Here is a 26,328-nt window from a genome sequence, read left to right on the forward strand (position 1 = left end):
CTGACAGAAAGAAATCTGACCATAAAGAAAGATTCTTCAGCCTCCAAAGAGAGTGAACTGGCCTCATAGTGAGCCACCATAAGCAAGCTGTCCAAACAGACCTAAACCTTTCCGCAAAGCTCACACTCACCTGAACTCCTAGTGTGAACTGGCCACAGTCGTCACTTGCAAGAAAACAGCCACAGCCGAACATTGACCGGATTGGACGGCAACACATTGCCTCTGTACTGCCACCACATAAGTCTGTATAGTTCAAGTATAATGTTCTGCATTCTTATATGTCGTCAGTATCTTTTTTGTTATTAAAGCATAACAACTGATATTACTCTTGTGACATAAAACCAACTTGTCCTTTAAGACTTATGTATATGTTTTACAGCAAGTATTTCTTGATTGGTATTATTAATCAACGAATATATGTCAGCCTGGCTCTCATTCACAGCATTTTTTATTCTTACCTCAAGCTGTTGTGTGTCTTAATAGTTACAGATTAGGTTTCATCATATTTAATTTTGTATTAGGCTGTCCCAACTGTGAACAACTGTCACTACAACTGAAGAAATGATTATCCATATTGGGTAACCCGGACCACCCCCTCCACCACCTACTGCAGGGACAGCGGAGCGCTTTCTCCAACAGACTGATCCAGCTCCGCTGTCACAAGGACAATTACAGAAGAACATTCCTGCCCACTGCTATAAGACTTTATAACAAATCACCTCTGGCCAGATCACCTTTCAATTGACTGCAACACCGCTACATGGTTGTTGTTTGCTGTTGGTGATCCTTGCACTATGTTTTTTACCTAGTTAGTTAATTTATTAATTTAATACCATTCTATTTTATTGCATATACTGTACATTTTTATTTTCTTTAAATGTATTATATTCTGCTCTGTTATTTTATTGTATTGTATATCTTGAGCATCTTTCATACTTAATATTTGTATGTTTACTCTGTTACTTCGTTTGCTGCTGCTACAAACAAATCCCCCCCAGGATGAATAAAGTATCTATCTATCTATCTATCTATCTATCTATCTCTATAGCTGCACAGATTTAGTCTTTCCTTGTCATTGAGCAGGAGTCTGATTGTGGAAGCACACATTAATCACAGTCTTAAAATAACTTGCCTTTCAAATAGATAGCAGATACTGTAGGCTGCAAAAGCCAGAAACCATCCCACACATTAACTACATCGTTCTCTTTAGGGATTTTAAAGGATTACTTTTGTTATCTATGAGGTCAGCATTACAGGCACCTGAGAAACCTCTGGATAACGTATTTCTGATTGCTTTCGATGTATAGTGTGAAGTCTTTTTTTTCTTCTTGAAACCATATAATGTCTAATGCAAAAGGTTACACATGTCACTGTTTCACTCCATGGTATCATTACAAAGGTAATTTTAGGATGACTTTAACAGATACATTCTTTCTGACACTTTCATAAAGCCCACGGAGCAAATGGTATGACGGAACTCTAAAACCTTATGAGATAATACAATTAATATAAAGTATTATCAAGGTTTGTGCTGGAAGCCTTTCTTTGGGGGAAAGATTTTTTTTTTGGTGTCTGTAATTATATTTAGAATTTCCCCAAAAATATATTAGGCTATTTAGAATTTAGTAGAAAATATAAAAACACAAATGTAACTGTCTTGATCCCAAGCTCCGTTGTCGCGGAGGTGGAGCTTGGAGCGAGGAGACTGTAGGATTTCCGGTGTTTCCAACCAATGGGCTGATTCCACATGCGGACACCGAACACCGCATTCGACGCACGCGAGAGCTGCAGCGGACAAACGCGATTGGTGCCGACGACGACGCTGCTGATTCCGCAACGCACAGGCAGACTTACTGCAACAGAGGCACATGTTTGAGCCATCTATTTGGACAGAATTATTCTGGAATTTGCTGTTTTGAAAGAAGAGGAAGACATAACATCGAATTGAGACTATGCTATGTTGATATGAGTGTTTCCTACAGGGTCTCACAGGAAACCTACACCCGGCTAATTCAAGCGGATCCTAAAGAAGCCCAACAGTTAGCTAGCTGTTAGCCTGTTAGCTATCCGATAGCTCGGGAGCCGCTATTTTCCGTGCACTCTCGCTACCGGCACCTGCCCCGTGTTATAGCTAATTAATCGGTAACAGTCAACGCCGTGGGATCCCGCTCCGACATTTCAATTATTCAGTGTAATTCACCGCGGTGACACCAAAGAAAGGAGAGAACCGTTGAGAGGTTGAGGTCGGGACCTGCAGGGCGACACCAGCGGTGTCCTCAAGTGGTCGTTCACCATCATGGACAACGGACACACGAAGACGGTGGAAGAAGTTTACAGCTTTTTTAACGTGAACGAAAGCACGGGTCTGAGTTTAGAGCAAGTGAAGAAACAGCGGGAACGATATGGACCAAACGGTAAGAAGCTGGTTAATACCGGTTTGTTTAATAAAAAAAAAAGTAGCGTTAGCTCTACTGTCCTGGTGTCATGTGTACCGCTATGGCACTGACGGCTCCCGGTTTGTAACGGACGAACGAAAAGGAAAGGTTGTTGACGTCACGATCTGTATGTTGAAATATTGGCGTGCGTCTCTTCTGTGACTCACTTACTAAACAACACATCATCCTTTATACTATGTATCTGTGTAATTTTGCATCACTGATGTCACTGCTATAGGTATTGATTCATTATATTTAATCTGACTGATTTAAATAAATAGCTTCTCCATCTCTCTCTTTTTCCTGCGGTCTGGATGGGATGATCTGCAGAATTGCCAGCTGAGGAAGGTGAGTGGACCATTGTGAATAAATGCAATCAATAACCTGTCTCATTCATGTTTTTTTTTTTTTTTTGAATGATTCATTTTGAACTCTTGTTTTTTAGGTAAATCGCTTTGGGAACTGGTGATTGAACAGTTTGAAGATCTGCTTGTGAGGATCCTTCTACTTGCTGCCTGCATATCCTTCGTAAGTACAACACACGTTTTGTTAGCTGTACAGGTGGTTTGTGCACTGTTGAGTCAACCCATATGGACCAGATATTATTATTAGTAAAACAAATACAAAAGCTCCTATTTGACTTCTTCTTTTGTATGTGATTAGTAGTAATAAAAGCCTGTGATCAGGCCGTGTCCCTCGTTTTAAAGGGGTGCGTTCAACATTCAACTCAAGATAAGTGGACCATAGATTGGGTATTTAGGTGATCCTACAAAGTGTTTATAGACCTTTTTCTGATTGATTTAGTGCAGATCACAGTTTAGCCAGAATGATGTTCACAGTGGAGCGGAAAGGCGCCCAGAATCTGTCTGCTTACACAACCCAGATGATTTTCACGATTCTGTCTTATGGTATTTTATGTCCGCTATGCTTTTGCTCTCGTACCAAATCAAGTCATCGCAGTATCTCTGAGAGATTATGTTACCGCATCAATTATCAAGAAATCCGTAATTTAAAAAGAAATGCTGACGCTTTGTTCATCTTGGAACAAATAGCTATCTAACTTTATTAGCCTATGTGGTAGGTTGTTGGAATATCCGACATGCTCCGTGTTTGTCTGTTTAAAGAGCAAAAGGGACAGACACATGAGAAGTCCACATGTCTCTCTGATGATTGAATTGTTTGTCGTTAACATACCGCCACACTCTAGCGATGACTTAAACTCTATCACAATGCTCAACGTTACTTTGATGTCCAGTTTTCACGTTGCCGGCGTGAATACAGGATGTCCGTTTCATAAATCAACAGAAATAACTTGTGATGCTTGTGTTGCTGTCACCAGTGAGTGACAGTCCCCACTGTAGTTTGTGTGTGACACAGTGTGAGGTTAACTATCATACGGCCCTTTTTGTTCTAGGGTTGGCTGTTGGCCTACTGGCTCAGAATGGCGCTGACAGCCAGCTATGGTTCCAAAGCTTATAAATCACCAGCCGTAGCATAGGACTCGCTCTCAATCACAGAAGCACCTGCAGATAAATGCACATTTATTTTAGCAGGACAACATTTAGACTACAAACAGACACGTAGAATTGAATTGGCTGTTTGATTGGCTGTGCTTAAATAGGTTGCGAGTAGGAAATAAGGGGGCCAGCGTCATTTCGTTTGACACACTTCACTCCTGGCACCGATTCTAAAAGAGGAGAAAGTGGTTACTACACTCTTTCTCTCACGCGGCTTTCTTGGCCCAGTTTCTGCAACACTGGCAGAAGCTGGCGTGATATTTATTATGAATTATTAAATGATTGTTAGACACTTAAAATCATTGTGCCAAATGTGTAAAAGTCAAAGTGAGGGTCTGGCACAACTCCAATTACCAGGAAGGTGAGTGGAAAAGACTGTGGGAGGAGATCCTAAAACAAAAGCTCATAATTACCGTTGTCCAGCAATGTCCAGTCTTTATTTCTGGTTGTCCTTTAGGGGTGCAGCTACTGTTATCTCGGCCGGACTTAAATGGTCTGTATTTCATTACTTTTCATTGTTTTGTTCTCTGTTTTGTGTGTTTAGGTGCTGGCCTGGTTTGAAGAGGGAGAAGAAACCGTGACAGCCTTTGTGGAGCCTTTCGTAATCCTGCTTATTCTTATAGCAAATGCCATTGTAGGAGTCTGGCAGGTAAACATATTTCATTTACAATTTCTCATCGCTATGAGTTTTTAACTAGTGGCCTCGAAAGTGGTGACAATGGCTTCTTTTTGCTAATTTAAAATGATAACCTAACAGTGGAGAGTTACATGAGCTCTTCAAAACTCAATTTTATTTACTAAAAAGCATGATATTAGAGAATGGACTGGATAAGCTTATAATTACATTTCGATATGAATTCGATAACATTTCTCATTCAGGCCAAGAATACAGTACATATCTTATTGGACCCTCAGTGGGGAAAAACCACATCAATCTCATACACTTCTTCTTGTCTCAGTCACACTGTGGAAACCTGGCCTGCCCCACTTCCTCTTCACTTGGTATATTCCGGTCCTTATTCATCAACCTATCCTTTCAGGGAAACCCTTTGACTGAGCAGGACAACATTTAGTCTTCAACAGTGAAACGACACAACCAGTGCGATTGTCGTTAATGGCGTTTTTCTCCTCTATATTTATCTGTGCCTGCAGAGGCTTGGCTTTTCCTGGGATTTACGGTGTCCGTTCCTTTGAGATGCAGTATTGATTGGTCAACATACACTTTAATTATAGGCAGGAAGAAAAGGCAGCAACAGTCATGGATGGGGGGGGCACTCATCTCGACACACAGAAAAACCTGTTATCCTATACATTTAGAACTGCCCAGAATACGGCAGATTACCCTGGAGTCAGTTGCGATAGATACAGACTCCTTGCACCTGCTTCTGGATAATAGTGTAGATAAAAGCACCCCAGAAACAGTAAAACAGATTTAATTGACAAGATTGACAACGAGGCATGAAGGAACACATCTGTCCAGCTAATTAATGCAATATAAGACCTTGCACGTATCATACAAATTCATAGATGGCCCGGGAACAAGTTGGGGAACCCCTGACTCATAATCTGTGGGTAACATCTACAAATTGAGAAAACTTAGTGTGGAATATCATTGGCTCCAGGTCTTGAGTGAGGCTATTTTTCTTACTCTTGTCATAGAGTAATGACAATGTCTAATAACTTCATTTGCAGAACAATCCCCATGATTGTAAATCACAGCACAGGATGCCTGAGGACACCTGACCGGTTGGGTGGGTCTCTGCTGGATTGTCTTGTGAATGAAATGCATGTTGAAGGTCCTGCTGAGGCTTGTGTGTAAATGGGGAGTTGTTGCAGTAAGTGGCTGGTTGTTTGACTTTGTTCATGTAAACAAAGCCTCTCTGAATGATGTAGAGGTGGAGGAGGCTGTACCCGCTGGTGCTGCTTTGGATAGTTTCCCTCTGAATACAGAGCAGTTGAATGTTTTGTATGCTTTTTTTTTTTTGTAGCTTTCTTTTAACCTTGTAGACCCTCACCGTTACTGACAGCCATTTGAATGACTGTGTGTGTGTCTGTTGCTATTCCGTACAAAAGGGGTTGTGTGTGCCCTGGCTTGCCATGTCTCGTTGAGTGCTGCCTGCCTGAAGGCTGTCACTAAAACTGTCCGGTCTGAGAGCGATGTGTCAGACACGGTGAAGTCAGCACTAACGGAAAAGTGCAAGAGAAGAACGATCGGGAACCAACTGAGCCGGCAATAAGAGAGCATTTGGGGGAAACTTAAGAATGTTATTGAACTTGCATGTGTGATCACATGTGTTTTGGAATACCAAATCTCCATTGTTAGGGTAAGTCTTGGGTGTATTGTTTGACATCTGAGAAAAGAAAACCATGTGACCTTGGCAAAAGCTTTTTTTCCTATTTTCCCCCAGCCTTTTACAACACGTTGCAGTGTTAGCATAATTCTGCTCTTCTGTCTATCCTAGATCACTCATGTGCACTTAGTATATTTTGTATTTATCGCTTTGCTTATGTAAAGATGTGATACTAATCCATTTTGAATAATGGGGCTCTAACTAAAACAGCATATCTGAGACTTCGCTTTGTCGTCCTCTTCATCCAGCTCTTGTGAAGTGCTCTTGTGAAGTGCTCAGTGTTTGTGTGAAATGTACTTTGTTTTTAAATTCTCTTCCTCCTTTTCCCACTGTTTAGGAGCGAAATGCAGAAAATGCCATTGAAGCACTCAAGGAATATGAGCCAGAGATGGGGAAGGTGTACCGCCAGGACAGGAAGAGTGTCCAGAGAATCAAGGCCAGGGACATTATGCCCGGGGACATCGTGGAGGTGGCAGGTACGGTTCAAACTATTAAAGGCATAGCTTGGATTACTTGAAGTGGGTCTGTACGAGGTACTTATTCATAGTCTGTGTATTACCTACAGTAGATAGCGGTCGGTCAGTTTTGAAGATGGGAGTACCAACACAGGAGCAAAGCAAGATACAACTGTGGACGGGGGACATATTTTTAGCAAAGGCTCACCTTTAAAAAAAAATAATCAATACCAGTTTAAATGTCTGCAATGTTTAGAATATTTATCTGGGAACGGAACTGAAAGTGAAACCGTACAGAGACATAACATTCAGTTCATTTCCTTGTTGGAGAGGGCTGTCTGACAAGATAAAGTGGTAAAAATATTCTAAATATAGCACACAGATAAAGGTTATCATGTTTTGCTGCTGACCTTGTCCACAGCAGCACATTGTAGGTAATACACCGACTATGGATAATACGGATTATCTTTGAAAGTCGTTTATGATCAACGTAGTGTCCCAAGCCAGAGTGTGTGCAGCCTCACACTTCCAATTGTTTTTGGACTTGGCGCCAACTGCACGTGCAGGACCTTTTTATATTATTTAAACATGTTCATTTGTTTCATCTGATAAGTCGCTGACATACAGCATAGCTTGAAGAGCTGATGAATTGATGGCTGTACTTCAACACACTGATGCTTTTAGTGACTGTATGAGACGTACAGATGTAAACACCATGAACAGTGTTATGACGTACGCACACGGAGCTGATCCCTCATCCTGTTCATCCCTCTTGACAATTTCAGAGTAATGGCGGCACAAAGTCAGTGAAGCAGTTATGCAACACAAGAGCAGAGGCCCAATCTGTTTCCCAAACTCATTTTCTTTCTTTGGTAACCTCAACTTGATTAGGGCCACATATTTTTTGGCTCTTGCGTCACTGCTCCCCATTTCTCTTGTTTTCTTGCTCATCGGTTATTCTCAGTGGGCCTCTTTTCTCTCTTCCATCTTTCTTCTTGTCTATCTTTGGTTGTCTTTCTCTTTTCCTGTCTACGTTCATTATGTAGCTTCCCATAAAAGATGTCTTTTCTTTGTCCCAAAGCAACGGTTAGTGGAGTAGAGTTACAGAAAAGATTTATAATCTTGCTCACTGTTGTTCCGATGTCTTTCAGAGTCAACGTGTCACACTCTGTGGCATAAATGTACTTAAATAATATACTATTTCAGTCTAACTTCAGTTAGCTAAAATAACATGTTCTTGTTAATTCTCATATTTATGTGATTTTTAGAACCTAAGTGCAGCATTGATTTGTTATTCTTGGATACAGTTATATTTTAAGATATTATTCTCCTTTCTTTCTTTTTTTCATTAAGACATTAACAACTATTATCCCGCATTCAGAGTAGTATAGATCTTTCAACCTGCCGACTCAGACGTGTTAGCGGGACAGTCGCTGAATCAAACAAGCAGGCCTACATGCTTTATATACACAGTTACGGCCATTTGATTTACTGTGACGGTTGATGATTTATGAGTGTAGTGCCAGGCTGCAAAGTGTCTTGTCAGACCAGACGTATGGTTTATATCCTTTGGGTACTTTCAGATTTAGAGCTGCGATGATTTTGCCATCACAAGCTCAGCTGCTCCGTCTGAGCAATTGTTTTTAAGCGGTTAGTGGAACTCTGAGTCCTGAGTGTGTCAATTACTGCGGTTATGGGTCTTGCTTTGTTTTAATGATATTGTTTTTTCAGTAATTATTTTCTGGATACACTGTAAGCGTTCTTGCAGGTTGGCAAAGATTTCCTTCTGAAACATTTTCTTACATTGATTGCTTACTTGTCACTGTTCAGTGCTTTGCTGTGTTGCATGAACAGTTTGTTTTGCTGCAGCACTGTGAATGAGGTATCATTGACCACAGTTTGCTTTTGTCTGTCTCTCTGAGCACAGCATCAAATGACACACCTTTATGCATCAGTGGCATAACTCTGAGCTGCCAGCTTAAAGGGACAGGATCCATGTAGCGGTCACATAGAGCAGTCTCGTCTCAGAGAAAGTATTTTTAGATCATATGTCAATATGGTGGCCTTTGGTGCATTCTAATTGTTCTGTATTTAAGCTAAGATTGCTGCTGATTATGATGTTTCGGTAAGTGAGTAATAGACTCAACAAGTCCATAAGTCGTCATGGTTTATCACACTATATGACTAACTGGCGAGAGAGCGTCACATACTACAAGATCATTCACTGGGAGGAGTCCGTGATGACGTCTCCAAACGACGTTTAGATTCTAGGTGCAACAACACATACAGGTGTTGTTACAGGCAAACCCCTCCACTAGGTTTCTCCTGAACCCGCGTGTTGCTCTCTCATCGGCAGAAGCTCCCTCCCAGCCTCCCCGACAGGTCAAGAGATGTTTAGCATGCTAGATATCTGGAAGGTGTCTGCGATGCGTCGTCGAGCCTCATGGCTCACAGTTCGCGCGTAGCGCTCAACCACTGATTTGCGAGCACTGAGCCGACACGGATTTGTCTCTGATCTGAGGGCTTTCGTCGGGGGAGCTCTGAAAACTTGTCGGCAAGTGGGGAGAAAAGGCTAAAGTCGTGTAGAATGAAATAGGCATTACCGTAAGACACTAGCAGTCAAAAAAAAGACGTTTGGTTTCATGTAGCTTGTTAATGTGGAAGTGGGCTACTTCTGCTGAATCAAGGGTCGGTTCTTAGTTTTGAGTATGAGCCATTCATTCACTGTTTGGGTTCATAATGAAACCTCTCCATACTCGGGAGACCAAAGTGAGTGGACTGGTTTTTATTGCTGCCAGCACACTGCCGAGGCAGCAGTGCCAATTCTTTGCTTTTGGGTTGCCTTTGTTTTACCGTGCCTTTCTTTATCGGACTAGATGTTCTTAGTCTGTTGCCAAAGTGATGGCCTCGACCCCTTGTAGCAACAACATCCTGCGCATAAGAAACTTTCTTTCCCGTCCCCTGATTAGTGCTCTCTGGCTGTATGGAACAGATCTCCTCTGTTCTTGTGACATGTGATTTTATCTCAACCATTAATGTGGTCAGAGACGGCACGATGGGACGTAATGTTTAGAAAGGGAACAGATTTAACTTGATAAATAATTTGTGCTCCAGATGGCCACATGGCCAGGTTTCCTCTCTTGTGTTTGGAGTATCGGATAGTCTGTCTATTGTCTCTGCCCGTCCTCTGCTGACTGTCTGATCCGCTCTTTGCTCATTCCTTTGCCAATGTAAAAGCTTAATTATTCGAACACAGAGGATGTGTAATGCACTGTCATGTGTGTTTGTGTATGTCACGGTTTTGATCAGATTTCTGCTTTCATAAGGAGTGGATGAGTCCTTTTGGGGGCTGGAGGAACTTGTGAAAGGTCCCAGAGGGCTGCAGACTACGTGCTAGCACATCAGGGAGTCTCAGACACTGCGAGAGAAAATATACAACCTCTTAAGATTCACTGGACCCCCCATGATGAATAGTTGTGTACTGTGTAACCTGCGCTATAATTCAAAGTCAAAGGACCTTATTAGATTGGTGCGGTTTAGAGTCATGGCGAGAGGCGGGGCTTATACTGTTATTGACATGGAGTAGGGGCTTCGACCATAGTTGGTATGAGGAAGGAAAGGTGGAGATAGGGTGTGAGAACTTCTTGGATCTCTACAAGCAAATGGGGGGGGGGGTCATCACTTTAAATGTATCCAGACTGATATTTGTCCCTCTCTCTAGGGAACAGATATATTCCTGTGTTCACGTGGGAGACAGAGGTTTATATCCCAAGATATGTTACTAAGTTGTTAGTGTACAATTTATTATTGTAATTAAACACAACAATTCATTAAATGCATGTCTTATTATTAGTTTGTTACTTTTTGTTTCACATAGTTAGGATAGCAATGTTTAAGTCAAGCCTGAAGCTGCTTTACACATCAAAGAATGATCTCAGGCTCTTCCACACAGTGAGGCAAACATTACGCTGTTATTAGTCAAACACTAGTATCAGATCGTTGCGTCCCTATTATCATTGTAATTCATGATTTGTTCTTTGAAATGTAATAGTCATTATTACCAGGAGAAATGGGTTTGTCATGATGGTGATTACCAACATGTCTTGTAATTACGGGTTTAATTTAAAAGGCTGTAATAATTGATAGGTCTTATAATGTCTTCTTGTGCTAAACTATCCTCACTGCCTGTGAATGTGATTCTACTTCCTGTGCCCTTATTCCCTCCAACAATGAGTGGTGAGTAGGGTCACTATTACGTTGACGTAGGAGGTTTCCTAATTGGTCACTATGGGAACCTTCCCACGGGGCTTTGGGCCTTAAATATTCCCAGCGACTGCAGTTCCTCGTCTACTTTGTCTTCCCTCGCGCTGAGCTGGTTCGTCTCCCTCAGTGTCTCCTGTCTGTTGAGGGGGATCTAGTCTGAGGCGGCGATGAAGAGGCTTTGACGGCCTCTCGTCAAGTGGACGACCAAATTTGGTAGTGCAGCTGGTCCGGTCCCAGAGCTTTATCACTCGCCACAAACTCAGCACTCCCACATCTTACAGTGCATTTACAGTAATAACCTTTTTGGGATTATGGTTCAGTTTAAACGAGATGTGAAACCATGCAGCGATGTTTGTTTTGTTGGTGACTTAGTTATTGAGTAGAACATACTCACTTCAGTCTCTGTCCGAGTGGCTTAAATCCATCACAAACTCACGAGAGTGATGGGAATGAGTGAACGGTTTGTTACAAAAGATGTCTCATTGTTTCTATGACGTGGAGCGGATTCGCCTCGCTTGAAACGGAGGTTTTTAAAAAAAATCATTCCCCCTCCTCCCAAATCCAGCAGCACGTTTGCAAATTATCAAAATAGTTTTCCCATTTTTGGAACCGTGTTTTGCAGGACTCATCCAATCCCCATTCTCTCCTCTCGCCCCTCCCCCCTCGCTTCCTCTCCTCTCAGAAGGGCACTGCAGAGGCCCAAGGGTTGGTTTACGTGTCCGTCACCACTCTCCTCTGTCCACAGAGGGATCTCTTAAGAGCCTCTGGGTCATCTCTGTATATTGCCTTTTAACTTCACCCGCTCAACCTTTTTTGATGTCTTACTTAAAGCTGAAAAGTGATATTTCACTTTGGTGCAACATCGGCATTTTTCTATCGTGCTTTAAGAATTTCATTAAAATGTCAGTTGTCAATTTTGGGTGCCTCAGGGACCCTACGTTGTCTAAACTGTGACAGTGCAGTATTATACAGGAACGTAATAGACATGAATGTATGTTACAGATTCCTTATTAAACACGTACTTGCAGGTTTTATTCTTAGATCTGACTTCTCAAGAGATAATATATTGCTTGTTTGTTTTTCCATTCCCATCCCATAAAAGGGCTTTGAGAAGAGAAAAGTCATGGACGAATATCACTTAAAGCAGATGTGCACCTGAATGTCAAACATGGTCTAACGTTTAAATACTTTTTACCCAAACTGCATGTGAAATCCCACAGAGGAGTAAAACGATTTAATACCCTTTTAAGCCAAGTTAATAAACGCCAGCGGATTTAACGGCTCTCATCCGCTCTCTGAAGAGGATACACTTGTTTAGAATTTGGAGTATATTTACATTTGTTTTACTAGGAATTGCTAAACCCTTGTGTTAGTGGAAAGAGTGAGCAGCAATCTATTTGCATCCTGTGTAGGAGAGGAGCGGAACATTAATATATTTTTTGAATGAATGACTTTCCCTCAGCCTCTTTCCAACAAATAACTTGAGTTTGATTATTTGATCACTGCCAAGGAGCACGAGTTAGGTTAATAAAGCATTGATTTTATTTACAAGAATTTAGTCTCTGTGTGTGGACCGGCTTTTGTTTGTTTACAGTGCTGATCTTATCTCTATGTACGTATCATGTGTTTTCATGAGAACATGTTAACTTTCATAGGTGTCCTTTTACATGGCTGGATACAGTATTTGATCAATCTGAACATCACTCCTCTGTTTTTATCGCTGGTATTGTGCAAAGTAACCATCCACCTGTAGTCGTGCCATTTACAGATGCTTTTAAATTGTAAAGAGGTGCTTAAGTGTCTCCTAAACCTGGTTGTTTCTGTCCACAGTCGGTGATAAAGTGCCTGCAGACATCAGGCTGTCTTCTATCATTTCAACCACACTGAGGGTCGACCAATCAATCCTCACAGGTAAACACACTTCTTTATTGTTTTTTTGTGTGAGCTTCTGTCTCTTCATGTTTGTGTCTCTGTGCCCTGACCCATTACACATGATTATACATTTTGTATGTTTCCCTTTATAGCTTACAAGAATATATATAGATATCATTTATTTCTGATCAAACTAGAGACACAGACCAAGAATATGCAATGTCCTCTTCACACATGCCCTCAATACTCTGTTTGTCATGGCTGTTCAGTCAATTGCAAAACAAGAAGAGTGCGATGTGGATGAGAGGAAAAGTAAATGGATGCATCTCTTGATGGATAATTGGACGGCGGTTAGTGAGGTAATGGACCACTGTCGATCCGTCATCCGTACAAATTAATTACACAGTTTACATTAACCATCGCAGTGTGAAATATAGTTTTACTGACATCGTTATCCGCTAATATTCAGTAAAATATGCAATCAGGACATCAATCGCCGATCTCTGATTATGTTACGTTGTAAACAACCAGTCCGTGTTTAGATTGACCGGAGGAGAGCTGGTAAAGTGACTAATGGACAACGAACAAAGGTTCCCTTTAGTTCCATTATGATGATGCGAAGGTAAATTATAACGTTATCATGATGTGTTCGCATGTGATTTTGTAAAATGTAGTTTTGGTGAGAAACTTGAATACATCCAGTTGTTTGAAGGAGATATTTCCACAACAACATAAATAGATATTAGAGATGAACAATGACCTGCTAACACTAGCTCTAAGCAGATTATAAAACTACCAATGACCAGATTTGTTTCAATCAATAAGAATACAATCTTTTAGTTCCTAATAATTTGAATTGTGTGCCTTTTTATGAAAAAAACACTATATGGTCTGGAGCCTTGTAGACCAGCTCACAAAGGGATCTGTATCTGCCAATAGGGATCAGCAATGATCTGCAATTAGTATCAGCGGCAAAAAGAAACATGATCAGGGATTTCTAAAAGTCATTTTTTCTTTTGTGCTGATCCAATTTTTGATCCGAACCGTGAGTTTTATGATCCGTTGCACCACTGACGGCGGTTGAGATGGAAAAGATTAGAAAGGGAGCATATTGAAGGACGTATGCATGAGAGTAGAGGTTTATGTGAATCAAGTCCTTAAGTCGCTTGTCTTCCTCTGCTGCCTTAATTGGTAGCAAATTCCACGGGATATTTGAGTGTTTCAGCTGTTTTTCTCCTCTCTTCCCTTCCCCATTCATGGCCATAGCGCTTGTCAAATGCTCCCTGCCTTACGCCATCAGAACAGTGCAGACCTTGCACAGCTGATTAAACGCCCACACACACACATCAGATATGGGGGTTGAAAGGCAGTGGCAATGCTGTGTTTGATAATTGTCAGACCTGCTCTGTCAGCTGAAAATCATTTTCCACACACATCTCCCCAAAGTGTCCACCAAGAATCACAACTACTGCTTTTCTCTCCCGTGTAGAAACTTTCTCTCCGCTTCCCTCTCTCATGTGCTTTGTTTCTGCTTCCTGCAGGAGAGTCTGTGTCTGTGATCAAACACACGGACCCTGTGCCCGACCCGCGTGCTGTCAACCAGGACAAGAAGAACATGCTGTTTTCTGTGAGTGACTCACAAGACCATCTCAATGTTATCTACACTTTTTGTGTCCGTCTACACCTATAAACATCCTACTCGTCCTCTTTACTTTTCATCCCACCATCCCTCTTTATATCCATTTTATCTATTTGAGAGTTGTATCACATTTGGAAAGTAATGAACATACAATACGATGTATGTCCATTCCAATAAATGTGCATGTCCTGTTAATCTACAAAAGAGATTGTCACGTTTGCGCGTCCATGGCAGCTGCTACTGTTTCCAAAATATATTTAGGAGCGCAATATATCGACATGCTGCATGTTGATACTTGCCGCACGTTGAACCTCGTCTCTGTCTTCGTGACACATGTATCAGAATAGTTGTCAAACTAGTTTTATCCCTATGCCCAGAAGCTTGATGGCTAATGTTATTCTGCTTTTAATCACCCCCACCCCCACACACACACAGGGCACCAACATTGCAGCTGGTAAGGCTGTTGGTGTGGTCGTGGCCACAGGTGGCAGTACAGAGATTGGCAAAATCCGAGATGAGATGGCATCAACGGAGCAGGAGCGCACGCCGCTGCAGCAAAAGCTGGATGAGTTCGGACAGCAACTATCCAAGGTAATTTATGTTTCACTATTCTCTCCCTTTCTTGTTGTTTTTTTGTACTCTAAAATTAATAAAACAACTTCAGCAAATCATGATTGATCATCATTTACAGATTACAGTTATGGTTAATTGTTTGCTGTTAATATGCTCTTTAAGTCTAAACTAATGTATAATTTAAGGTCATCACACTGATCTGCATTGCCGTGTGGCTCATCAATATTGGACATTTCAATGATCCGGTCCACGGAGGCTCCTGGATCCGGGGCGCTGTCTACTACTTCAAGATTGCCGTGGCTCTGGCGGTTGCTGCTATCCCTGAGGGTAAGCTAGAGAGCTCCACTCATGAAGCCTTGCCCGTGACATGCTCGATGCCCCCGGGAGATTCCCACGCTGTACCGACTGCAGGACAGTTGTTGAGCTCCTTTTACTGCATGTTTTAATCCTCTCTTCCTCTGTGGTTCTGTTGCTGTTCCTCACCAGGTCTGCCAGCTGTCATCACCACTTGCCTGGCTTTAGGAACACGGCGCATGGCCAAGAAGAACGCCATTGTCCGCAGTCTGCCGTCTGTGGAGACCCTTGGCTGCACGTCTGTCATCTGCTCCGACAAGACCGGCACGCTGACCACCAATCAGATGTCTGTGTGCAGGGTAAGAGAAGAGTGAACGGTGGCAGAGAATGAGAGCCGAAACCTGAAAGCCATCAGCAGAAGCTGGATAAATGTCTGTTATAAAGTAGTGTGTAGAATATGATGTGTAGACCATGACATCTTTGCAACACTTCTTTATTTCAGAGCGGTATTTTGACACAATTTACCTAAATGTGCCTCCTGCGATGCAAATATTGCTGTAGGCCACATTGTGCTTTTGATAAGATTTAATTCTGGAAATTGTTCCGGCCTGTTGGCGACCGGACTGACCTGTCTTACGTTACGGATCACGTCTCGTTCACCATGCTGTGTGGGTGTAACTTTTTGCGGTGTCATTACATTCATGTCTATAGCCTACAACAACCTCTGGGAAACACTGTTCCCATGATTAGTTTTTTTTAGCAGGCGCGCTCGCCCTCCTAGAATATATAAATGTTATGTAAGGCATGTAACGTTGGCTTGGCTTTCAAGTCTACCGAGGCGTCGCCAGCGGATGAATTGATCCATCCACTTCCAGGGAGTTGTTTTAAGACATTGTTAGCTTGTCTAACAACATTTACACAGGTTTAGTGTAACTACGCTAATAGTTGCTGTGCACTTCAGAATGTAAACAGGTGAGAGTGCCCGACAAGGTTACTTACTAGTTCACATTATATAAGCATAACAAAAGTCTTGTATCATAAAATAAATGATAAATTGTCAGACAAAAATAATTGCGCAGCAATGTTCCATGCTGAGGAACACAAGCTACAATCCCTGAGTATGATAAATGAGCCTTTAGTGACGGGACACGCTCAACGTGTCTCACTGGATGAGCGGATTGAAGGTTTTGCAGATGTGACCACTCAGTGAAACTCGTCTTCTTTTGGTACCTTAGAAAGCTGCCAGTAAAGAAATGAAGTTATCCGTCTCTTAAAAGCTTTGTCTCATAACATTTTGTGGACCCTGGCCTAAGTTAAAGTACCAAAACGTGTGTGGTGACGAGGTCTGCCTTGCATAGCAACTGAAAGAGGACAGTCTGTCTATTTCCCTGACATCTGACAATCTTTTTAATTAAAAATCAAGTATATATTGTTTTTCCCAGTTCCTTATGAGCATGAACAGCATGAGGCTATATGAACTATTATCTATTTACTGTCTAGCTCCCCGTTTAATTCTTTGACATTACATTTCACCCTCCATCTGTCCTGGTTCTGTTCCTCAGCCCTTTATCTCGCTGGTCTTCTGTTTCCCTCCTCCTCCCTTCTTCCCTCCTCACCCCACTCTCCTCCCCCTTTTTATTCAGGCAGCATGCTGATCAGTATGCAGTAGTTAGTCACTTGCAGCAGAACCAGCAGTAGAGTTGCATAACTGACCTTGTGTTGAAAGATTCTCTCTCCTGTATGTTTCCTCTTCCCTTGCTCATCCTGCACAATTTCCAAGTCAATATCATGTTTAGCAATTTTGAACGACCTCATTTTGTAACCCAAAGGATGCTATTCCTGGCTGCCTGAAAGCCCCTGACAGAGAAGCCTGTGCTTGACTTGCATGTGGTGCCCTCAGTGACCCAATGTTTCTCTCTCAATTCCATCCCTCACTTGCTCTCTGTTTCGTAGAGGACCCGCTACTCACCTCACTGCTTTTTTTTCTAGTCTTGCTGGTGCCTGAGGGGGGAGAGTGCAGCCATAATGCCAGCTCATCATTTTATTCAGATATTTCTATTTTCATCCTCCTATCTCCGTCCTGCTCCTCTCAATTTTGGGCAAATGAAGTGCTGTGTATGTAAGAAAGTGTAACGAGTGAATGCATACCCTTCACATCCATGGGTTAGGGTTAGGCTTCCTTCGCACTTTCAATGGAAAAAAACTTTGAATTTATTTTATGAAGCTCCTAAATAAACCCGTCTCCTTACCCAAAGGTTTGGATACTCGGCGTCACACTATTTCCGCCGTAGAGTGATTCTCTATAAACTGTATCTATGCGGTGTGACTGCACATGGAGGAATCCTGTGTCTGCCTTGCTGTAAGATGACATTTATGGACCCTTCCCACCAGAGTACTCTGTGTCTGCTTTGGCTCAGCATTTCATTATTATACTCTGCTGCTCTTAGAACAAGCGGGCTCATGATGGGAGGGTTTCTTTCCTGCGGATAGGGGTCTGCTGCCCCCTGCTGGATGCAGTGTCCATCACAATCGTCTCTCCATCTTTTCTTTTTGCAGCCCTCATTTTGGCCACAGAGGTTTTGTGAGTGTTGCGTCTAAACTAATAGTTTGTCTCCACGATGTTTGTGTTTCTAGATGTTCATCATTGATCAGGCAGAGGACGAACATTGTTCATTAAAGGAATTCACTATTACTGGCTCCACATACGCCCCAGATGGAGAAGTGTGAGTATTGAGTCTCATACGCCTGCGCTCTAACAATATGTAAATATGTAAATAAACAACATAAAGTCACACGACTCTAAAGGTTAGAATCATCTGTGTTGTGTTTAGGTTCCATGATGCCAAACCAGTGAAGTGTTCCCAGTACGATGCTCTGGTGGAGCTGGCCTCTATCTGTGCTCTGTGTAATGATTCCTCATTGGACTATAACGAGGTTGGTAGCGAATCGTTTTGCATGTTAACTGGCACACAAACCTTCAGTGCCTTATGTGGCTCTGTTGACCGTGGCTTACGTGTTTTGTGTGACAGTTTCAGATAAAGATTGACCGTATGCTTTTCACTTCTCTGTTTCCAGACCAAAGGTGTGTTTGAGAAGGTGGGTGAGGCCACAGAGACGGCGCTCACGTGCCTGGTGGAGAAGATGAACGTGTTTGATACAGATGTCAAAGGCCTGTCCAAGATTGAGCGAGCCAACGCCTGTAATTCTGTATGTAACCCTCTTCAAACTCATTTCCTTGCAATAGAAACGTTTTTGTATTTGAGTCAAACAAGATAAAATGAACCAAATGCAGAAAAACTAACTAACTGCAGTTGTGTTTTATCTAATCTTTAGGTGATCAAGCAGCTGATGAAGAAAGAGTTTACTTTGGAATTTACAAGAGACAGGAAGTCCATGTCTGTGTACTGCACCGCTAACAAGGCCCGGTCCTCAGTTGGCAAGATGTTCGTTAAGGTACGAAATTGAGAATCACTGTTTGGTGTTTGATGTTACTGGAAGTCTATTTATGCTGTTAGAATAAATGCTTTTCATTAACTGGATAATATTCTAATGATCGCGTTAGTGTCGGGGCCTTTTTGGATGTTTGTTTGCTAGAAATGTTACAAAATATAATGTTTTGCTTATTGAAAGTATCTTGTACTTTGTATTCTCACACTCCTGTCAATGCCTGCTCCTAGGGGGCCCCTGAGGGAGTGATTGACAGGTGCACACACATCCGTGTCGGCAGTAACAAGGTGCCCATGACCCCCGGCATCAAGGAGAAACTTATGTCTGTGATCAGGGAATACGGGACCGGCAGGGACATGCTGCGCTGTCTCGCTCTCGCCACCCGAGACCACCGCATGAGTAAGGACGAGCTGAAGTTGGAGGACTCCACCCGCTTTATTGAATATGAGGTGAGAGCCGGGACAGATAGATATGGTCGATGGTTTCACCTCAAGCTTTTGTGTCACTTTTTGGCTGTCAGCGTCTGACGGTTATAAGTGAGAATAAGCAAAAATAATCTAATGTTGCCTCTATTCTTTTCTTTCATCCTCCAGACTGACCTGACATTTGTTGGCTGTGTGGGCATGCTGGACCCTCCCAGGGCAGAGGTGGCCGCCTCTATTAGACTGTGCCGCCTCGCAGGCATCCGAGTCATCATGATCACTGGAGACAACAAGGGTACGTGGAGAAATTCACAAGTAGAATGCTCACACAGAGTTCTGCATAATCACTTGCATTCCAATGCTAGGAAGCCTCAGGAGAGTAAATGTGCTCTGATTTGCATCACAGGGACGGCAGTGGCCATCTGCAGACGTATTGGAATTTTCGCAGAGGGCGACGATGTTTCCAGCATGGCGTACACCGGCCGAGAGTTCGACGATCTGTCGCCCGCTGCACAAAGAGACGCCGTGGTCAAGGCCCGCTGCTATGCCCGCGTTGAGCCGGCACATAAATCCAAGATTATTGAGTATCTGCAGTCCTACGATGAGATTACAGCAATGGTGAGCCTGGTCACCTATTCAAAGCGTGTTCAGGACCTCTGGCATGCTGATAAAACTTTACCATCTGTCCAATGAAATAAAACCAGATGAGATCAATGATCTCCTCGTGGGAAGTTTTATATTTTTATGTAAAATAACTTTTCCTAACTTCTTCTTTAATTCACTCTCTCTCTTCAGACTGGTGATGGAGTTAACGACGCTCCTGCTCTAAAGAAGGCTGAAATCGGCATCGCCATGGGCTCAGGCACAGCCGTGGCCAAGTCGGCCTCCGAGATGGTGCTGGCTGATGACAACTTCTCCACCATTGTAGCCGCAGTGGAGGAAGGCCGAGCCATTTATAACAACATGAAACAGTTCATCAGATACCTCATCTCTTCCAATGTGGGCGAAGTTGTCTGGTATGGACGACTCCATTCCCTCTACAACCGTATCCCGTAAAATCCACATACATTATACCGTAACATCACACCGTTTCTTTTACTCTTTCATAATCGTGCTATTGTTCTGTGTGTAGCATCTTCCTGACCGCAGCTCTAGGGTTCCCAGAAGCCCTCATCCCCGTCCAGCTGCTCTGGGTCAACCTGGTGACTGACGGTTTGCCTGCCACCGCTTTAGGCTTCAACCCACCAGACCTGGACATCATGACCAAGCCTCCACGCAACGCCCGCGAGCCCCTCATCTCCGGATGGCTCTTCTTCAGATACCTAGCCATTGGATGTAAGTGGTTGCAGTGTGTTGGACACTAGGACAGCATTTGACTTGATCAAAGCTGCCGCATTAGAAATAGGAAACATCCACTTACAGCCAGACATCTGTGACATCGTGTGTGTGAATGACGTCTTTTTGGTTTGATCACCAGGTTATGTTGGTGCTGCCACTGTCGGTGCTGCTGCTTGGTGGTTTGTTGCTGCTGAGGATGGTCCAAGGGTCACATTTTACCAGCTGGTATGAATTACAGCCAAATAACTACCATCATGCTAACTATGTACACTTTAACACAAACTTCATTTAATCTGCTGTTGGCTTTAATCTGTTCCCCCCCCCGCCACCACTTCTCATAGAGCCACTTCCTGCAGTGCGGCCCAGAGAACCCAGACTTCACGGATCTGGACTGTAAGGTGTTTGAGTCCCCTTACCCAATGACCATGGCCCTGTCTGTGCTGGTCACCATTGAGATGTGCAATGCCTTAAACAGGTTAGTTTGAGCAAGGCATCCTCCCAACTCGTATTACCAATAAATTAGCAGCCAGCATGTTCAGCATGTGACCAATTACTTTCATTTAAATCTTTAAATGTTCCATCGTTGTTTTCTGCAAACCTCACAGTCTGTGCTTCAACATCCTGGCCTTTATCTCCATTTCCACTTTCACACACACACACACACACCTTATGTTTTACATGGACGAATAAACATGCAATGCAGTATTCGTAAGCACTGGCTCTGAAGTCAGTGGGTGTGTTTTTAACAAACGTCCATTTGTCTTTTCTTTTGCTCAGTGTGTCAGAGAACCAGTCCCTGCTGAGGATGCCTCCCTGGGAGAACGTGTGGCTGCTGGGAGCCATCTGCCTCTCCATGTCCCTTCACTTCCTCATCCTCTATGTGGAGCCTCTCCCCGTGAGAAACATTTCTTTTTAGTTTGACAAACGGTTCACGATACTGTGAGATGAGCAATGACGGCATGCCGCCTCTCAGATATATGGAACGTGTGCCATGCATGCGGACTGAACCTTGAGCTTTGTCTTTTTCAGATCATCTTCCAGATCACCCCGCTGAATCTGACACAGTGGCTGATGGTGCTCAAGATGTCACTGCCGGTCATTCTACTTGACGAGATTCTAAAGTTTGCCTCCAGGAACTACCAGGATCCCGGTAACGAACTGGAGAAGCCCGACAGCTGCAAAGGCTGCTGCCTGTCTGCATGTGTGGAGGGCATCTCCTGGCCCTTCGTGGCCTTTTCCCTCCCCTTGGTCCTCTGGATCTACAGCACCGACACTAACATGGCCGACATGTTCTGGTCCTGACTGACTTGAGCACAACCTTCGACTTTTCCATTTCCTCCCCTCCCCCCACCGCCATCACCTCCCTCTGTCCTCTCCCTCCTCCCTCTCTGCCTTCCTACGTGTGCATAGCTTGCGAGTGTGCGTGTTTGTAGAGTTAGTGTGTGTACTAGTGCGTGCCTACCGTGTGTGTGTGTGTGCGTGTGTGTGCGTGTGTGTGCGTGTGTGTGTGTGTACGAGAAGGACCAACTTTAACACACGAGTTGAACAAATGATATCAAACGTTAACATTGAGAAGTCACCTGTTTTTGAGTTGGGATAGGATTCTTTAGACGCGAGTGTTAGAAGATCGTCACTCCTGTAGCTGTGGACTTGCTTGCTGGTTTGAAAGGAAATATACTGTTGCCAGTTCTTTTTTTAAATTATTATTATTGTTAATATTGCCTTTAAGGTTTATATTTTTTATGATTTTGGGAATATCAGTTGTCTTACGTCACTAGAGCAACAACAGCAAATTATTTCGTTTAGTTTCGCTCTTCATGAAAAGTTCATTACGATATCAGAAATCCATTTTGATCTGTACGGAGATTGAATTTTATGCAACTTTCTTTTTTTTTCTTCTTTTTTTTTGAATGGCTTCGTCAATTGTTTTGACCAGTGTGGCTTCGATATAGCGCCTTCATTTACTTTCTCATGTTTACCATTGTGTCTTCAGTATAAACTCCGAACTCTTTCAGAGAGAGGACGAGCTCCGTGTGGCGGACGAGGACGGGGAAAGGTTTGGGAGTGAACGTTTGAATGCTCCGCTTAAACAAAAAAACAAAAAAATCTGAAAACAAAAGCCGCATGTCCTGTGACCATGCATGAACTGTATGTGGTTTCTCATTCCTAATTTAATTGTGATTGTCTCCCCCCCCATGTTAGAGTATACATTAACCTCATGGATGTTTTTTTGTTTTTTTTTACAATAATGATTTGAAAACAAGCCAGTTTTTCTGCACTGGGCAGAGCACAGCTACCTCAATATGATAAAAGATATTTTTTTGCTCCTCTACATAGTTTCCTAAACGGTCTTGCTAAAGCGTAACATCTGAGGTGTGCCACTATTTACTTGTGCAGAAAACAAGAACATTTTCCTTCCCTCTAATATTTTAAAGGATATATTTTGTTTGTATTGATTTTTGACTTTCATTAACTTTATTTGTGTTTTGCTTTGGAGACGGAACCGAGTGGGGATGATGTACGTTAATTAGCATCTCCATGGCGTTTGATTCAAAGGAGAGTAATATGAAAATCCTAAGAAAAAAAAAATACTCATGCAGAACGTACTCCAAATGAACTTGGATTGCAAATATGAGCCCAAAATGTTGTTTTTTACTTCAAGGAAAAATACACCCATAAACCCTTTGAATCAAAGTGTTTTCTGTCTTTATTTAATATGATTGAGGCCAATGGCTATCAGCATTACTCAAATCTAATGTTTCCTTTTGTATGTGCGTATAATACTTGAATACAAATCATTTCGGACACACGACTGCTTCAGTGTCCTTGGCACAACATGGCGGACAGGAGATATTCACAGCACAGATCTCGTGTGTATTTGACTCTTACAGGCTTTAATAGTTGGTCTTAGTTTGTGCTGGACTCTCCACACACTGTGGCAGCGTGTACATGATGCAGTCAGCTGCACTAATCTTCCACCACTTAGGGTTTAGGTGTTTTGTGTGTGTGAATTTCCACCGGTGAGAAATCTAAAGCATGTTTTTTTGGGTGGAAGCCTGGGCGTGTTCGCACTGTGTGTTTGTGTTCCACTTAACAACAACCGTGTGCTTTTCTTCCTCAATGCCTTCCATTGGCTCCCCTGTCACTAGAGTGAGTATCCATTTGCTTTGTTCACACTCTACTAAATACCAAATCACCTCATTAGAATCTAATGAAACTCTACAGCAGACGTTTTTTTCCAGAGAAACATTCCAGCATTAAATAGAGAAGTATTTTAGGAAATGTTCTCCGATAACGTGAAGACATCAAAGTCACTGAAAGGACTTGTAAAATGTAATTATTCCCATTTAAGGTATGCAAGGAAGTGATTGTGTTGCTGATCCATACAAATATAAAGTGATTAGGCGTTGATGTTGACCACGTTCGCTATTGTGAATGTCACTGTGTGCTGTTCTTTTCACCGCTCTGACACTTGCATATAATCCCCCCCAAAAAAACACCACCTACTCTTGATAGTGTAGTAGAGAACTGTAAACTGGTTTCATAGTGTTTTGTACTAAATGTTTTCCCCTCTCCCTTTTTTAGGTTGGCTCTCGTAAAAGCTTTGCAGATTTTAAAGAGTGGGCTCAGAGGCTGGAGTTGTCTGCTGTGCAGCATGTGTGCTCACTCTTAGCTTCACACACCGTGATGACCAGCAGTGTGTGGAACCCTTGCACAGATAAGAAAAAAAAAAAGAAAAAAGGACATGTTTTCACAGTAATGCGACCAAATACACAAGGGTATACTTAAAAGTGGTTTGGGCTGGAAATACACTTCCCCATGCACCACAACACACTTACACACACTTCTTAACACACTTATACCTCTGTGTGCAGATGCTATATCAATACGACACTATTCCAGTTTTGTGTGCCGGGGACGTTTTCAACACCCGCGACGTTCCTTCTTGCATGAAGATCTTGTTTCCAACCTCCATGGTAGCTTAGAGAGTCTTTCATCTTTAACAACTGGGTTGAATGGTCTTAGCTGTACATCAGTGTACAAAACATTCATGCATGCGTTCCAGCTGTATGTAGGCTTTGCAATTTGTATTTATAGAGTCTAATGTATAATACTCAAATGACATATTAAGATGGATATATAGATATGTAAATCACTGTTTTTATGGTAGACGTTTGAGGAATTTGCACAATATTAGACATGGAGAGATGACTCATGCTGAACTTGACTGTGCCCTACTTGAGTTTTTTTTTGTAACTTTTAATTTTTCCCCTTTTGACAACTACTGTAGGCCGATCACTGATCCATTTACTTTCTAATGAAGTAGTCCTTGGCAATGAGGACAACAGACACTTTGATTCATTGGTAAACCTGCAATACAACAGTGTTGTCTTATTGCCTCTGCATTATTATTATTATTATTATTATCATCATGTATCTTTATCAACTGCTGTAAAACTGTGATCTAATGTGAGGGGGGCCCCGTGGCGAGCCCCTCAGCGACACCTGATCGAAGAACAATAACATGTAAAAAGATGATCATTATTGATGACTAATAATGGTTGTACATGCATTACTGAGGTTGTGGTTTCAGGTAAATAAAACATAGTATTTGAATTGTGTCCTCTTGCGTTCTTGCACAGCCAATGTGTTCCACATTTGTATATGGTTAAAACACCAATGCCACTGTTTTAATAGCTTAGGAAAGTTCTACACTGAGCACGTTAAAGATGTGTAGATATTTGTTTTTTCAAAGTGGGGAACCAGGCGTCAACGTAGAGACTCCACTGATTGAAAACTAGTAAAAGAAATATAACTATATGGTTTTACCCCACTGGGTGGCAGCGTTGTGTTAAAGATATCAACAGCACTCTGCGTGTTCTGTAACACCTGCATGACAGGTACAGACACCAGCTTTTAAAAGGAGCCCAGAAGGAGTAGGCTAATATCCTGATATTATTATTAAATATCAATAACAGCTTTTGTAGAGGAATATTGGGAGAAGTAGTAGCTTACTGGTTCCTATAAAAATGGAAGGATATGTAAAAACATGTAGCTGCCTGAGTGTGAGACACAAACCAGCAATCATGCAGTAAAATAAAGAAATGAAAATACGTGTACACTTTTAGATTTCATATCCAGACATGCATCTGGACTAACATCGAGGTGAAGGGTTTGACCGCGTCCCTTGCTCTGTCTCTTTAACCAGCACACCCACTGTCACTGGTCCCTCCCATTCCTGCAGCCCTCCAGTGCTGCTGGCCTGAGATGGGAGCGCGCACAGCGGCACCATCACGGCCGAAGAAACGGGATAAACCTGGAAAAGAAACGGAACAAAACAACAGTACCGCATAGGTACGGCGGAGGGGTGGAAAAACAATGAGGTTAACGAAACAATTGATTCACTTAAACCGGATCGGCACCGCTTGATCGCGTTCTCTGAGAAACTCCGATGTTGTGGTCGCTTGTGTTTTGCGCTTTTTATCCTTTCTCCTTACGCGCTGCTGATACAAAGGCGCTCGGTCTGGAGCAGCAGCAGCAGCAGCAGCAGCAGCTGGGATTACTGCCATATGAATGGAGAAGAGTGAACGGACCTGCTACCACGGGCAAACACGGAATGGTATACACAGACAGTGAGTAAACCTAGCAGGATTAAAACACTTTCTTCTTTTTTTTTTTTTTTTTTTGTCTCTCTCCATTGGAGCTAGATCTCCGTGTCACC

The 26,328-nt window shown here is 42.6% G+C and overlaps 1 protein-coding gene across 3 annotated transcripts; it reads left to right on the forward strand.

The window, feature by feature from the left end:
• Positions 1 to 1,821: 1,821 nt before the first annotated feature.
• atp2a2b (ATPase sarcoplasmic/endoplasmic reticulum Ca2+ transporting 2b) lies at positions 1,822 to 25,205 on the forward strand. 3 transcript variants are annotated; one of them, XM_079178791.1, is made up of 24 exons: positions 1,822 to 2,414; positions 2,766 to 2,783; positions 2,881 to 2,963; positions 4,497 to 4,601; positions 6,641 to 6,779; positions 12,852 to 12,932; positions 14,435 to 14,520; positions 14,968 to 15,123; positions 15,291 to 15,432; positions 15,592 to 15,758; positions 18,034 to 18,122; positions 18,231 to 18,333; positions 18,475 to 18,606; positions 18,733 to 18,852; positions 19,077 to 19,295; positions 19,440 to 19,563; positions 19,675 to 19,886; positions 20,064 to 20,284; positions 20,401 to 20,603; positions 20,746 to 20,831; positions 20,948 to 21,081; positions 21,384 to 21,501; positions 21,636 to 21,756; positions 24,192 to 25,205. In XM_079178791.1, the coding sequence occupies exons 1-24, from the start codon at positions 2,297 to 2,299 to the stop codon at positions 24,203 to 24,205; spliced, it is 2,991 nt and encodes a 996-aa protein (XP_079034917.1). In that variant the 5' UTR covers positions 1,822 to 2,296; the 3' UTR covers positions 24,206 to 25,205. The 3 variants fall into 3 exon arrangements, with proteins under 3 accessions (XP_079034917.1, XP_079034916.1, XP_079034918.1); XM_079178790.1 differs by lacking the exon at positions 24,192 to 25,205 and having other exon boundaries at positions 21,636 to 23,300; XM_079178792.1 differs by lacking the exons at positions 1,822 to 2,414; positions 2,766 to 2,783; positions 2,881 to 2,963; positions 4,497 to 4,601; positions 24,192 to 25,205 and adding an exon at positions 5,653 to 5,703 and having other exon boundaries at positions 21,636 to 23,300.
• Positions 25,206 to 26,328: the final 1,123 nt, after the last annotated feature.

The sequence above is a fragment of the Pholis gunnellus genome (genome assembly GCF_910591455.1).
Source record: "Pholis gunnellus genome assembly, chromosome: 18".
Lineage (NCBI taxonomy): Eukaryota > Metazoa > Chordata > Actinopteri > Perciformes > Pholidae > Pholis > Pholis gunnellus.

Bases quoted from the DNA above. Each gene is read 5' to 3' on its own strand.
- atp2a2b (XM_079178790.1), top strand. From the start codon at position 2,297: ATGGACAACGGACACACGAAGACGGTGGAAGAAGTTTACAGCTTTTTT. The intron at 18,853-19,076 runs GTACGAAATTGA...GCCTGCTCCTAG, and splicing joins TTGGCAAGATGTTCGTTAAG to GGGGCCCCTGAGGGAGTGAT. The intron at 19,887-20,063 runs GTGAGCCTGGTC...CTCTCTCTTCAG, and splicing joins ACGATGAGATTACAGCAATG to ACTGGTGATGGAGTTAACGA.